The sequence below is a fragment of the Saccostrea echinata genome, unplaced genomic scaffold (assembly GCF_033153115.1).
Source record: "Saccostrea echinata isolate AGI-Se365-2 ecotype Australia unplaced genomic scaffold, CSIRO_AGI_Sech_v1 ptg000010l, whole genome shotgun sequence".
Taxonomy (NCBI): domain Eukaryota; kingdom Metazoa; phylum Mollusca; class Bivalvia; order Ostreida; family Ostreidae; genus Saccostrea; species Saccostrea echinata.
The window spans coordinates 12,006,036-12,019,915 of record NW_026889759.1 but is presented as its reverse complement, the minus strand read 5'-3'; the positions used below and the strand labels follow the sequence as shown (position 1 = coordinate 12,019,915).

General features: G+C 32.7%; 1 protein-coding gene across 2 annotated transcripts in view; it reads right to left on the bottom strand.

Moving 5' to 3' along the window:
- The window catches only part of LOC133184407 (low-density lipoprotein receptor 1-like), a 129,850-nt gene extending 117,289 nt beyond the window's left edge, over positions 1-12,561 (bottom strand). The window contains exon 1 of one of the 2 annotated variants that reach the window (XM_061319474.1): positions 12,444-12,561. In XM_061319474.1, coding sequence (XP_061175458.1) covers positions 12,444-12,510 — 67 coding nt within the window. In that variant the 5' untranslated portion in view covers positions 12,511-12,561. The remainder of the gene's footprint in view (positions 1-12,443) is intronic. The other variant, XM_061319472.1, reaches the window with a different exon arrangement.
- Positions 12,562-13,880: the final 1,319 nt, after the last annotated feature.

Here is a 13,880-nt window from a genome sequence, read left to right as displayed (position 1 = left end):
TGATTTACTATAGTGAAAACTTTGGAACTTTGATTAACTATAGTAAAAACTTTGGAACTTTGATTTATTATAGTGAAAACTTTGGAACTTTGATTTACTATGGTAAAAACTTTGGAACTTTGATTTACTATAGTGAAAACTTTGGAACTTTGATTTACTATAGTTAACTATAGTAAACTATAGTTAACTATAGTTTACTATAGTATTTTTTTGTTAGGGAAGAGCCATAGCTGCCTCTCCGACGACATAGCCGACTCAAGAATTTAAAAGGAAATCACCTGTTTCTATTTATATATATAGCTTTTCAATTCAAGATCAAACGATGTAATATGATTTGAGGACGACTGTAATATTTTCATAGTTGCAAGTATGTCAAACGACAATCATTTAATTTGTTCAATACTCTAATTCTGAGACAAAAGATTTAGAAAATCGATAAAATTAAATCAGGTATCTATGAAATTGCAAACTTTAATAAAATAGTTTAGGACTGTCTTTTACCGCGATACTTTCAAAGTGTAATGCGTCTATTATAACTTTCTGAAATTATGTATTTTATAAAACGTAATTAAGAAAAACATAGAAAAGATACAAAAAAAAAATTGGAAAATTATGGGGCTCGAACTCGTAATCACCAGATGTACATTCCAGCAATCATACCATTGCGCCAACGAAGTCAATGACGTTGAATGGATAAATTTAAGACAGACTGCTAAATCCTACGATTATATGAGAAGAAAAATTGAATATGTATTTTCATCATTTTTAATATGAAGACCACCTTTAACCAAAATTATCTAAATGTAATGGACTGCAGTCATATCCAAATAAAATTATTCAAAAGTTGTTCTCCTGGTTAAGGGTGGTCTTTGGCAACAGTTTGTCATCTTTAGGTGGATACCTCAATATTTACTATACACTCCATACAAACTGGATAATTTTCTTATTTATCATATGAGGGAACTATTAATATTGAAATATCATTATTGTGTGGTTTGGTTTTACGCATGTATAAACTAAGATTGTATGACAAAATTTTGGATAAACAATGAATTTAAGAAATCACTAGTAGAGTAGGCGAAAATGCCTATCAAATGCGCTATGGCTCTTTACATAGATAAAAGTTAGTAAAAGTATACATAGTTAGTATAAAACATAATTTAAATAAACCATAGGAAATAAGCACATATTCTAGCAATAACAGCAGAAATTGTAATGCACATGTATAAGATGAAAATTTTACTGCAGGCAAAATCAATTTTTTTTTACATAATTGGTGTAGATTGACTCATGATAGTTGGATTCTTGATGTTGTTAAAGGTTACAAGATAGAATTCAAATATGAACCTTTTCAATTTCACGTACCAAATTCACTAAAATTTTCTGAAATTGAATATGAAGCTGCTCATAGAGAAGTAGAAAAAATTTTGAAGAAGAAAATTGTGGAAAGAGTTCATGTGAATGAGAATTTATGTGAGAATTCTTTTTATTCAAATATTTTTCTGCGTCCCAAGAAAGATGGGTCTTTTAGAATAATTCTGAATTTAAAGAATTTAAATGAGTTTGTTGACAATCATCATTTCAAGATGGAGACTTTAAGGTCCGCATTATCTTTAATTAAACCAAATTGTTGGTTTAGTTCACTTGATGTCAAAGATGCTTATTATTTTTGTGAAAATTCATGAATGTAGTAGACAATATCTTAGATTCAAGTGGGAAAGTAAAACATATCAGTTCACTTGTTTACCTATGGGACTAGCTAGTGCTCCACGTATTTTTACTAAAATCATGAAGCCTGTTTTTTTCTGAACTTAGGAAATTTGGTCATTTGAATGTTATTTACATAGATGATGTTTTGTTATTGGGCAATACAAAAGATGAATGTGAAGTTAATTTAAGAGACACTGTTAAGTCCTTGGATAGTCTTGGATTTACCATTCATCCAGACAAATCTCAGTTTTAGGCAAGCCAGAATGTTGTCTTTTTGGGATTTTTATTAGATTCGGTTACAATGACTGTTAGACTTACACCAGACAAAGCCCAATCTATTAAGGATTTTTGTGATATGGTTTTGAATCAGAATGAAGTGACAATAAAACAGGTGGCACAGCTTGTAGGCATGTTTGTAGCCTCTGAACCAGGGGTAGAATATGCTAGACTTTATTATAAGACCGTAGAAATTGAAAAAGATTTGGCTTTAAAACTTAATCGAGGTAATTTTGAAGCCCATATGACTATTTCTCATCAGAGTAGGACATTACTAAACTGATGGTCCCTAAATGTGTGTAAATCTTTTAAATCATTAACTAGAAACTCTCCAAAATTTCTTTTCAAAAGTGATAGTTCCAAGTTTGGATGGGGTGGATTTAATGAAGATTCAGGTGAAGCAATTAGTGGATTATGGGACAAGAATATTTGTGAGTCACACATTAACTATTTAGAGCTTTTGGCTGGTTTTTATACTCTAAAAGGGTTGGGAGAGAATATTAGAGACTCCCACGTTAGGCTTTGTATGGACAATTCAGTAGCTGTTTCATATGTTAACAAGCAAGGGGGCAAGATCTCCACATTGAATGAACTAGCTCGTGAATTATGGATTTGGTGTATAGATAGAAACATATGGCTTAGTGCAGAACATGTCCAGGGTGCAACAAACATTATAGCTGATTCGTTATCTCGCAAAAATGTAGACATGGAATGGAAGTTAGATGAAGTGGTTTTTAATAAACTGACAAATCTGTAGAAAATGTGATATAGATTTATTTGCATCTAAGGACAATCATCAGTTAGAGAAATATTATTCATATACACCAGACCCAAATGCTGTGGGAGTTGATGCTTTTGCACACTCTTGGAGAAATATTGACTGTTATCTATTTCCTCCTTTTAGTGTCATAAGCAGTGTCTTGAAGAAAATCAAGGAGGAAGAAGTGAAGTTTGCTCTGTTGATAGCTCCAGTGTGGAAGACACAGACATGGTTTCCGCAGTTGATGCATCAAGTTGCAGGTCCGTGTTATCTTCTTCCAAAAACAGAGATTCTCTTGAAATTGCCAAAGGATCCAAAACGACGACATCCTTTGACAAAGATGAAGATGGGTGCGTTCAGTTTGTCCGGCAATGCTTGTATAGTAGAAAGTTACCAGAAGACACTGTCAATATTATCTGCGGATCTCTGCGGGAATCCACAAAGAGACATTATAGGGGTTATCAACAAAAATGGTTGCAGTTTTGTTGTGAAAAATAGAGTGATCCATTTAAAGCAGATGTTAATTTAGTTTTAGAATTTCTTACAGATTTGTATAAGAAAAATCTTGGTTATAGTGCTTTAAATACGGCAAGAAGCTCGTTAAGTTCATTTTTGTCTCTTTTAGGGCACTCTAGTATGAAATTAAGTGATCATATTTTAGTTAAACGTTTTATGAAGGGTGTTTTTTTGTCAAGACCAACTTTACCCAAATATCATTTTACATGGGATGTAAATAAAGTTTTAGGATATCTTAAGACACTGTCTCCTGAACAGGATTTGTCTTTGTTTCAGTTGTCAAAGAAATTGGCAATGTTATTAGCTTTATTATCTGGACAGCGAAAACAAGGTTTACATCTTTTAGATGTTAGAAATATTTCTGTAAGAGATAAAATATGTTAATCATTAGATATGGTGACTTGCTGAAGCAATCAAGACCAGGGCATCATTTAGATGAAATTTCTATTGCTGCTTATCCAAATGATACAGATTTATGTATAGTGCATGTATATAAGGAATATATTCATAGAACTGAAAAATTGAGAGGTTCAGAATGTAAACTGTTTATAAGTACCCAAAAGCCTCACAATTCGATTTCTGTGGATACTGTTGGTCGCTGGATCAAGTCGGTTATGACAAATGCTGGAATAGACATGAACTGTTTTTCACCGCATGTACACGATCGGCAGCAACTAGTCTGCAGCAAAAGCTAAGGTGTCTGTTGCTACAATTCTTAGAACAGCAGGTTGGACAAGTGACAGTACCTTTAGAAAATTTTATAATAAACCAGTTAAACTGTCTAGTGAATTCAGCAATGCTTTGTTGGACAATTTTCATAAGGATAACTTGTAGCATATTATATACTAGTATGTAAATATGTTCATCGTTCTGACTTAGCGAAAATATAGTTAATTCAAACATTTGTTTGGGATTTATTTAGAATGTTAATAATGGCTTTTGAAATGTTTTTATTACTGGGTCATCAACTCTGAAGTCTCATTTGAGACTGAGGCTCTCAATGGGGAAATTATGAAGTTAAACGAGACTTACCTGGAAGGTGAAGTTTGACTGTAATTTTTCCACCATTGAAAGACGTAGGGATCAAATGCCCAGCCCTAAAATTTTTTTCTCTTCCAAGTCCCACCCTATTATTGTGTTAACTTGATGCCCCAATATTTATTACTACTCCTCTGAATTATGATTACGTGACCTTGAACTTCATCTCATTTGATCCCTACGTCTCTCAATGGTGGAAAAATTACAGTCAAACTTCACCTTCCAGGTAAGTCTCGTTTAACTTCATAATTATAAGGCAAAAGTTAGACTTTTTCTAACTTTATTGGTTATATAGAAAAAGAGAAAGAAATGTTAAACAAAAACATGATATTACTAAATCTGGTAAATTCTAGACAATGAAAAACATGTATGTCCATCCTGTTACCAAAGGATGTATTCACTAATACAAAAGAATTGACCTATAGGAGAGAACAATTTCCCGGAAAAAGTGACATTTAAAAATCAATCTTTATTTTTTTTGTTTTCTACTGATATATGTCTAAATTTTTCAAATTTGTATTTTATAACTAAACTTTACAATAAACCTCAAAAGTTGGCCGAAACACCATTTTTTCCGTTAAAGCGTTGATTTTTGCATGAATTTTGGCCTAGAAGTCCTTCGGGGCAGGCCTGCCCCTAAATAAAATTATGACATTTTGATAGGTTGGGATGTAAGGAATAATTTAAGATAGTATTTTTTTAGGGGCACCCCTGCCCTAGGGTCAAAATTCATAAAAAAAACCTACACAAAATAAGGAAACCTGATTTTGACCATCTGCTTCAAATTTATACCAGTTAATCTTATAGTCAGAATAGCTCAGTTGATATATGCGCTGACTATTATATCGTGGACATTATCTTTTTAAAGTCGGGGGGTCGAATCCACCTGGTGCCAGACTTTTATAATTTTAATTTTTTGCCTTTTCAAAGACTATTTTAAATTTTTTATAGGCTTGTTTGTTTTCCTTCAATTACCTATCCTTTATGCATTCCCATTCTTGATATAAAAAACACTAGAGAGAGATCAAATCGTAACATTCCAATGTACAGTTGTCAGTCAGGCAGAACAAATCTCAGTATAAGCACACTTTCTCCGAGGACAAGAACAACTCACTCTGTGTTACTCGATACAGGTATTCTCGGCAGCATTGAGCTGCGATGAATTTCAATTGTATATATTCCTTAGAATTTAATCACATTGCTTTTATTCTGTCTGTGCTACTAGTGCTTGTCTGGGTTACATGTAGTATGTTACGTATTGCTTGAATTATTTGAGCTTAATATATTTAGAATAACATACATGTACTTTTGTTTTCAGTCAATGTTCTAAGATCTTAAGTTTTGAAACAGTTGGGCTACATATATCAGTAACTGTACTCCCTTGGATTTCATTTAGGCCTATATAATTTGCACACATTAATGGCATGTTTTTATTATATCTACGGAATAGTGTTGTAAAATAAATAGCCTATACATAAAGAATAGAATTCCAGAGATAGTAGACATTACAATTGTGTACAATGAGAAGAAAAGAAAAATATCAATTACATGTATTACATTCGGAGATAACAAACTCAGAATATCAATGAAAGTGTTCCCCCTACCTCTACTCACTGAAATAAAGATTTATGAAAAACAAATTGTTACATGTATTCAGCCTCAAGTCATTAACCGGAACGGAAATCGACAAGTTTTTTGTAGAGAAAAAAAACCAAGCCCGGCCCTATAGGTCAGATCCCTATTTATATAGAAGTGAACCTTTAATTGTAAAGTGTTATCATAATATATATCAGTTCATTATTTTTTTTTCATTAAAGGTACTCCATGTTGTTACAAAACTAAGATTTTTTTTTAATTATAGGTTAAAAAATGATAAAACCAAATTTTATACATAAATACCAGCTTTTTAAAGATGATTTGCTCCCCCTGTTGCAATTTTTGTCCACTCTGTTACCAAAGTGCATGTTTATGTAGTAATGGCACTATTTGAGGCACAAACATATTTCAATATGATTTACATTATTTGTTAACATATTAGACTAAACTTATATTACTTAGAAAGATAAAATAAACTGTTTTTATTGTTTAAATTCAAGGTACGAAGTCCAATTGTCCTTACTGTGACCATTTTAAGGTAACAGGAGTGATAGTCCCTCGTTATTAAGTATAATGTACTCTTTTTGCATCATCGAGATATTTAAATAATTTCTTTGTAGCTTAGTACATCTAATTTTTTAAGCAGATTAAAAAAGATTAAAAGTGTTCTTTCTTATTCGAAGGTAACAGATAGGACATATTTTCTTTATACACTTCCAGTGAAACAAACTCATCGACCTCTGTGCCATTTCTTTTTTCTCTTTCAAATTATGGCGCTCATTAACGGAGATAACAGAAAATGATGAAGTGTTGAGGATTATGATAAGAATTCCTATCAAAGGGAGATACCTTTTATTGCAACATTTTCTTTTTGGTAACAGGTGTAACAGAGACACCCCCAAGAATCATGATGGATGGCCTGATATTAGTCTCTTTGTTGCATTTTTTCACATTTAAAAGTGCTAAAACCCATAAAAATGTTTAAGATTTAAATTTTTAAACTTGAATTTTGAATTTTTATGTAAATTTGGTGAAACAAAAAGCTGTAATCTTGAATTAATCATTCAAATTCATCAAACACCTTTGAAATTCCTGAGTAATTCAATGAAAAGAGGATAATTATGCATGTTCAATTGGAATTTCATGGCTAATTTGTGTCTGCAGAGAAAGCCTGTTACATAAATCACAACAATAAATTACATCTGAATTGTTTTCTACATTTTCTTATCATCAAAGCAAGTTTAATGGAGTGTCAGAGCTGTTCAGAACCTCCCCAGATGCTGATATCATTTGGACTGCCCTGTGAAATTACAACACAGCTTTTAGATAAACTTCTGCATAGCAGGTTGTAGACAAGTACCTAGGCTTTATTTGGAACATAAATTGACCAGATGCAGATTTTATTATCAGCCTAATATTTAACAATTTCTGTAAATTCTGTCATTCTTAGGAGGGTAAAATGCAATTTTGGTATGTAATAATTGCATAATGGTCTCAGACTTGTGGATTATTTTTTATTTGTTGTGAAGAACAATGCATATACTCTCCACGGATACAAAATTGGTTGCCAGGCTTAGTCTATTAAGGATGAAATTCTGCTTCAAAATATGCACAAAAAACTTCTGTCAGAGTGCTCTAATATGTGTATTCTTGACTGCTCTGGAGTAAGGGAGATAAATGCATCATATCTCCAGCAATAATGGGAATTAGATCCCAAGACTTAAGGATGTTGACAGGCCCGTAGGAAGCAATTTCACTTTGAGGGGGCACAACCATACATTTTCAGTTGAAGGGGCACTATCAACTACCAAAATTCCCCGACAAGCCCCCCCCCCCCCCAAAAAAAAGGTCATCAGACGTTATTATTGAGGGGGCACAAGCATATAGCAGCTATGTTTTCTATAGTATTCTATTTATCGGCAAAATTATTGGGGGGGGGGGCACGGCCCCCCGTGCCCCCCCCCCCCCCCCCCGGTTCCTACGGCCATGGTTGATGACAGTTATTTAAGAAATCTCAGGTGCAAAGATGAAAAAAATCTGACAACTTCAAAGGTACTTCAAAGTATCACACCGGTAATTGACCAATCAAAATGAACTTAGTCAATTGTAGTTCCTTACATAATAAAGAAATATTTTTTTTATTGTGAGAAACTTTATATTTTCCCTTATTCTATTTTTACATTTTTGGTATCTGTGCTTAGGATATTTTATGTACTTTGTAAAATATTAAAGGTTTTTGACAGGAACTATTTCTTTCGGGGCATAGGAGGCCACTTCCTGGGGTACACACAGGATGTTTATAAACACATTGAATACACGTGGTTTTGAGGGTATTCCTGTTTGCGGATGGAAAAAATCAGAAAATGTGTAGGTACCCTATTTGTGGTGTCAGCTGATGTGACTGGTAACGTTTAACACTTCCTGCTAAATATTTTTTCATGAATTCGAATACCTGATTTTTAATGATTTTTTATTCTATATAGAATTATATAGTGAAAACAATTACCGCTGTGATACCTTGAAACGTGAACAGCTGATCAGCCATTGTCGTCTTTGACGTCACAGGGTCACGTGATTGCTATCTAATTAACTTGGATTCTTAAATCAGGGGTTTTAATTTGAGTCAATAATTGGTTAATTACCGCGATTTATCCACAGTAAAAACACAAAATTCATAAACTGTGCTTATAAGGAACGTTATAGGCTTTTTATTTTAAATAATTTAGAAACGTTAACATGCGATATGTCCTTTAAGGTTTTCGGTTGTCTTCAATTGAAAGAAAATATCCTGCTTGAGGATTGTCAAGTCCGATGTCAGCAGCAGTAGGTATTCACAGAAAGATTTTTAGCACAAAAATTCATATTTTTAGTGTCTAGGTCACGGCTCCATCTTTTCATAAAATGCAACAAAATCATCTTTCAACAGGTTGGAGAGAATACTCGAAATGGGGTATTATCCGTGAAATCGCGTATAGTCCCCGAAATCGGGGTATCGTTGTATCCGCGAAATCGGGTAAAGGCGGTGTAATCACCTTATAAAACTTAAGAGGGCTGGGTGGTCGTGGCCATTTTTAGACTATATTGATCTCCTTTAGAAGAAGAGCTCCATATAAAGATATACAAAAATGATCAAATTTTAAAACTAAAATGTATGAATTTTTTCTTTGCCAAATGATAGTTGACAGCTTAAGATATCATATCTAAAAGAATAAGTTATATCTGATGGTTAATTTGTTGACCCCCCAGCCTCCTTAACAATGGGATGGCGCATTTTGCCGAGTCAACTTTCACCTAGAGAAAAATGTTATCTAAAGGTATCAATAGCCAAATAACAATTTGGAAGTCTAAGTCTGAATTAATGCGCATAGGACAACAAATACCAGTGGAGCTTAGTACATTTCATGATCTGCACCAAAACAAACGTTCGTTCTGCTTTTATATTTTATATAATGTTAAATGTATTTGCATCTTCTTCATGTTCATACCCAATACAACAGAACTATTAAAAATCAGAAGTCTGGAATTTATCATATTTCCACATCAATACGACAAACATGAACATTTTGTAAATAATTCAATTAATACGGAAACACATTTCACACACAAAATAATCTTACATTTAAACAGGGGGTTTTTCTATCGTATTTAATTATGCGTCATTAATTGCTTCAACATTCATCTTGTGCATAAAAATAATTCATTACAAAATGTATAAACTATTTAATGGTTAAAATGTTTCAAATTACGGCAAAAACTAATATAACGCGTATATTATTTAGTATTTTTTCGGAGGGGGGGGGGTGTTATGAATCTATTTTCATCAGTTGATATTTTTGTCGTTGAATAGCATTCCTTTCATATATCTTGTACCAGTACATATGTTTTATAAACAGAGAATGACAATTAAAGCTAATTCCCAGAAGTTATAAAAGGCGACATATTCTTTCTTATTTTTTTTTTTTTTAAATTATTAAAATTTCCTTTGGATTCAACATGCCTCCAACGTTTTAGCAAAGACAATGATGTTCTCAGCAACATAGCTTGTGAGAGAAAATAACTGTTGATCATTTAATTTCGCTGAATCGGCAATATTTTACCATTTTTCGGCGACTTCAGGGGACGAAAGTGAATAGCTATAACGGTTGTTACTAGCTGCTTACATTAATTATTCCTTGTCCGGACTATCTCGGTCAAGCGAAAATTAACCTCGAATGTGTTATGCATGTGACCAAGAGAAAAATCCCTCCCCTTTCAAAATAATCAAATTAAATGTAAAATGTTATTGTAGAGTTTTGTGCTAAACGTCATTGAATGATATATATTCATTGCATGATAAAGAGAGAAGATCTATTCATCTAATAAAAATCATATTGATTCCCTATTTTGCCTTCTTGAGTGAAATGAATTCTTCATATCTCCAAAACATTCATGCAATAATTGTTTATATACCGAAACAAGTTATTTTCTATCACATTCGACAAGTTTTAAAAATAACTAAACTTCATGTTTATTTTTTAACACATTTTTCACCATAGATGAATAATAACAAAAAGTGATAACCATGAGTAATAAGTATCACAGATTACAGAAAAGACAGGAAATTATGAAGTTTTAGTTCCCTGTCACGTAACGTACTGTCTAGAATCAATCATATAACGTATTATAATGAGGTTTAAAGCGATATAACCTAAAAATAAACTACAGACTCTGAAGGGAAAATCTACCCTGTCTATCCAATACTATAATAATAATAAAAGAAAGTGTCTCCAATCTGTATGGATGATTAATTAAAAACAATGCAGCTCAAGACTTAAGCTAAGACGCGATTGAACACTCCACTTCAGTTTGTTCATATGTATAAAAAGTAAAAACAGTATAATATGTGAAAACTTTAATATATAATTCATATTTGAATATTAACTCTATATTGAGAATGTATAATAAGCACATGAAAAGATGTGCGAATTGGATTTTTTATTTATTTTTATGAACCAAGCCCCCCCCCCCCCCCGCTAAACGAAAATCCTTTTAACAAGACATCTCGTTTTCAATTTCCACACAAACACATACAAGTAAAATAACGTCGCTTGCATCAATCAAGATGCAACCAAAACATTGGCGGGTTCTTTGAATGAAAATTTTCATGGTAAACTGACATTAAAATATTTTCATTAAAAAATACGCACCTCCCCCTTTCCCCACGGGAATTGCAGGACTGTATACATACACCATAGGAGGAACTGATGATTTTACTAAAGATTCTTTACCTCTATCAATATACACTGTATTAATTTTTAAAAATGTATTTCAGTTTACATGCATGTACACATGTAGATATTAAATTTATTTCATTTTATATAATTTTTCAACCTGCTTACCCTTTGTTGTTTTTTTTATGTTTGTTTGTTTGTTTTTATTTTATTTTTTCCCCCTTACGAAAACGTCGGTATTCTATATCCATGAGAAATACATGTACTTACCAACTGAGGAATAATTTAAATTTAACGTGAAAGGGACACCATACATTTTTAAGTAAAAAATACATAACACAGCGTTAGTCGTTAAATTTCTTCAAAGTTTTACATTTTGTGAATAATGCACAGGTTAAGAAATTAAGCTTGGGAAATAATTTATAGGGAAATAAACACAGACATGTAGTTATTTGTTTTTAGAACTTGTACTGAAAAATAATGACGCCACCGTGCCTTCTTTGCTACCCCAGCAGTGTTTGTTCGTGTGATTTTAAACTTGTCAGACAACCATTTAAATCGAGTTCAATAAAAATAAACTCCCAACATACTGATGTACAAGTAACACTAACTGACACAATACGCCGTTGCTTTATTTTTCTGTTTTTACAGAAAGTTGCACGATTTCGCGGATTCAACAATACCCTGATATCGAGGACTATACGCGATTTCACGGATAATACCCGATTTCGAGTATTCTCTCCAACCTGTTCAAAAGATGGATGTCACACATTTGAAATTCATAGAGAGAAGACACAGAGCCAATAAACTAATAAGAAAATGGGTTTAAGCCAGTTACTTTTTGCAACAAACGCTTTTTTTTTTTTACTTTAATAGGACCATTTTTCATCTAATTAAAGCAAAATTCAGACAGGTTTTCATCTTTCAGTTACGTCAACACTCTTAACTACTATTTAAAGTGAAAGAATATAGATAAAGTATCGATGAAATTTTACTTCCTTATTGACACATATTCCTGTCGAAAATATACCTCTTGTGCAAGATTGAATGATCAATTTATCATCATCTCAAAATCTGCATCAAATGAAATGAGATAATACTAATACTTGATTCGTACGTGCATGTAAATGCATGTGCATTTACCGTCGATGGATCGCCAAAAGATACCTTTAATTATTCATAATTAAAGATATCAATTCATTTGATGCGTGCAACAATTCAATTAAAGATCTCTTCAAATTATTGACTCGATGAGCAGTAATTGAATGAATGCGTGCCGCATCAAATCAAATATTGCTCTCATCAATATATTTGGTAATAAATGTAAAATTTCTTACCTCCGTGTTCTCGACATATTGTCGTGTGGAATAATAAGATCAAGTGTATAAAAATATTCCTCATCATCGGAAAATGGGTAAAAATTTTGACAAAATGACAATTTTTTAACAGGATTAGTGACACAAGAAAAAACAGCAGTGCAGAATTCGAAAAATGAAGAACTTTATCAAGTAAGTACAAGTATTTATGCACATGGGTTAGTACTGTACTTTTGCGAGAAGCACTGACTTTTACAATCGACGGCTTACTTTGACATTTAAATCTGTGCTATGTATGGAGGTACGGAATGGATGTTAGATTTTAAATAAAAAACCTTAATAGTGGCTATAAGTGTAGTTTTAGGGGTTCTGACATGATTAAACGTATACAGTCAACACAAAATATGATGGTAGGCAGAATAACAGCTTAAAATACCTTATTCGTAATCTCTCTTCCTTAAGGAATCAAATAAGAAAAAAAAAACATTCCAGAAGGAAAACTTAGCAGGAGTTGATCAAATTGGGAAGAGAGGGGATTGAGGATAGGGTAGTTACCGTTTTCTTCCTAAGAAACGTTATACATACTTTGAAATGACCCATTAGTATCTTTAACTGTTTAGCTAAAATTTATATCGCAAAAGAGCTTCCATATTTTGTCCTAGGTATGCCGTAGACTGTAAAAGTCAGCGCTTCTCGCAAAAGTTCACTGCAATTATGGGCACTTGTCCCACTATAATGGAGATTTTCACTAAATTGGTCGATCCTTTCTAACACCGTTCCTTATATTTTTTAAGAATAGTTACGTCAAGTGGCATTCCTCTTCTTCCATAAGTAACCAGTTTTAAAAAATGTACTAATCAAAACTTCGTAACCCGTCAGCCTAATGGACACTTGCATGTATCATTGTGGTCGTACTTTCTGCGATGTTACGAGCATTCACAGTTAAATTTGTGTACTGGATCACTGAATTTTTTCTACTTTCATGATAATATTTAATTGACAGTGGGGTAGCTAGACAACAATAATGTGGATGCATGCTTTAATGATTGCAGGGGGTCTGGTGCAGCAATAAACCTCCCTCCCTTTATACACAAAGTGGGTTCAGGGAGAGGATCAAGCCCCCTGAAGTACCACAACAATTTAACTGACAACAATTAATACGTGTACTAATTAAGGTGATAGATGAGTCTATAAGGTTGCACAGTTTGAAGATAATATACACAGAGCAATTCATTTATCTTTGATTAATGAAACAAATGTTTTGATTCAATATTATATGTTCTTTTTCAAAGAAATAAGCATTCATGTATATAATTATTATTATCATTTATTTTTTGTTGGAAATGAGGATGCTTTGGAATACAAGCATACATGTACATGGTAGCTGCATGTGCCACTGATTGAATCAATGACTGAAATGAAACATTTGATGCTATGATTAAGGTATATTTAATTCCA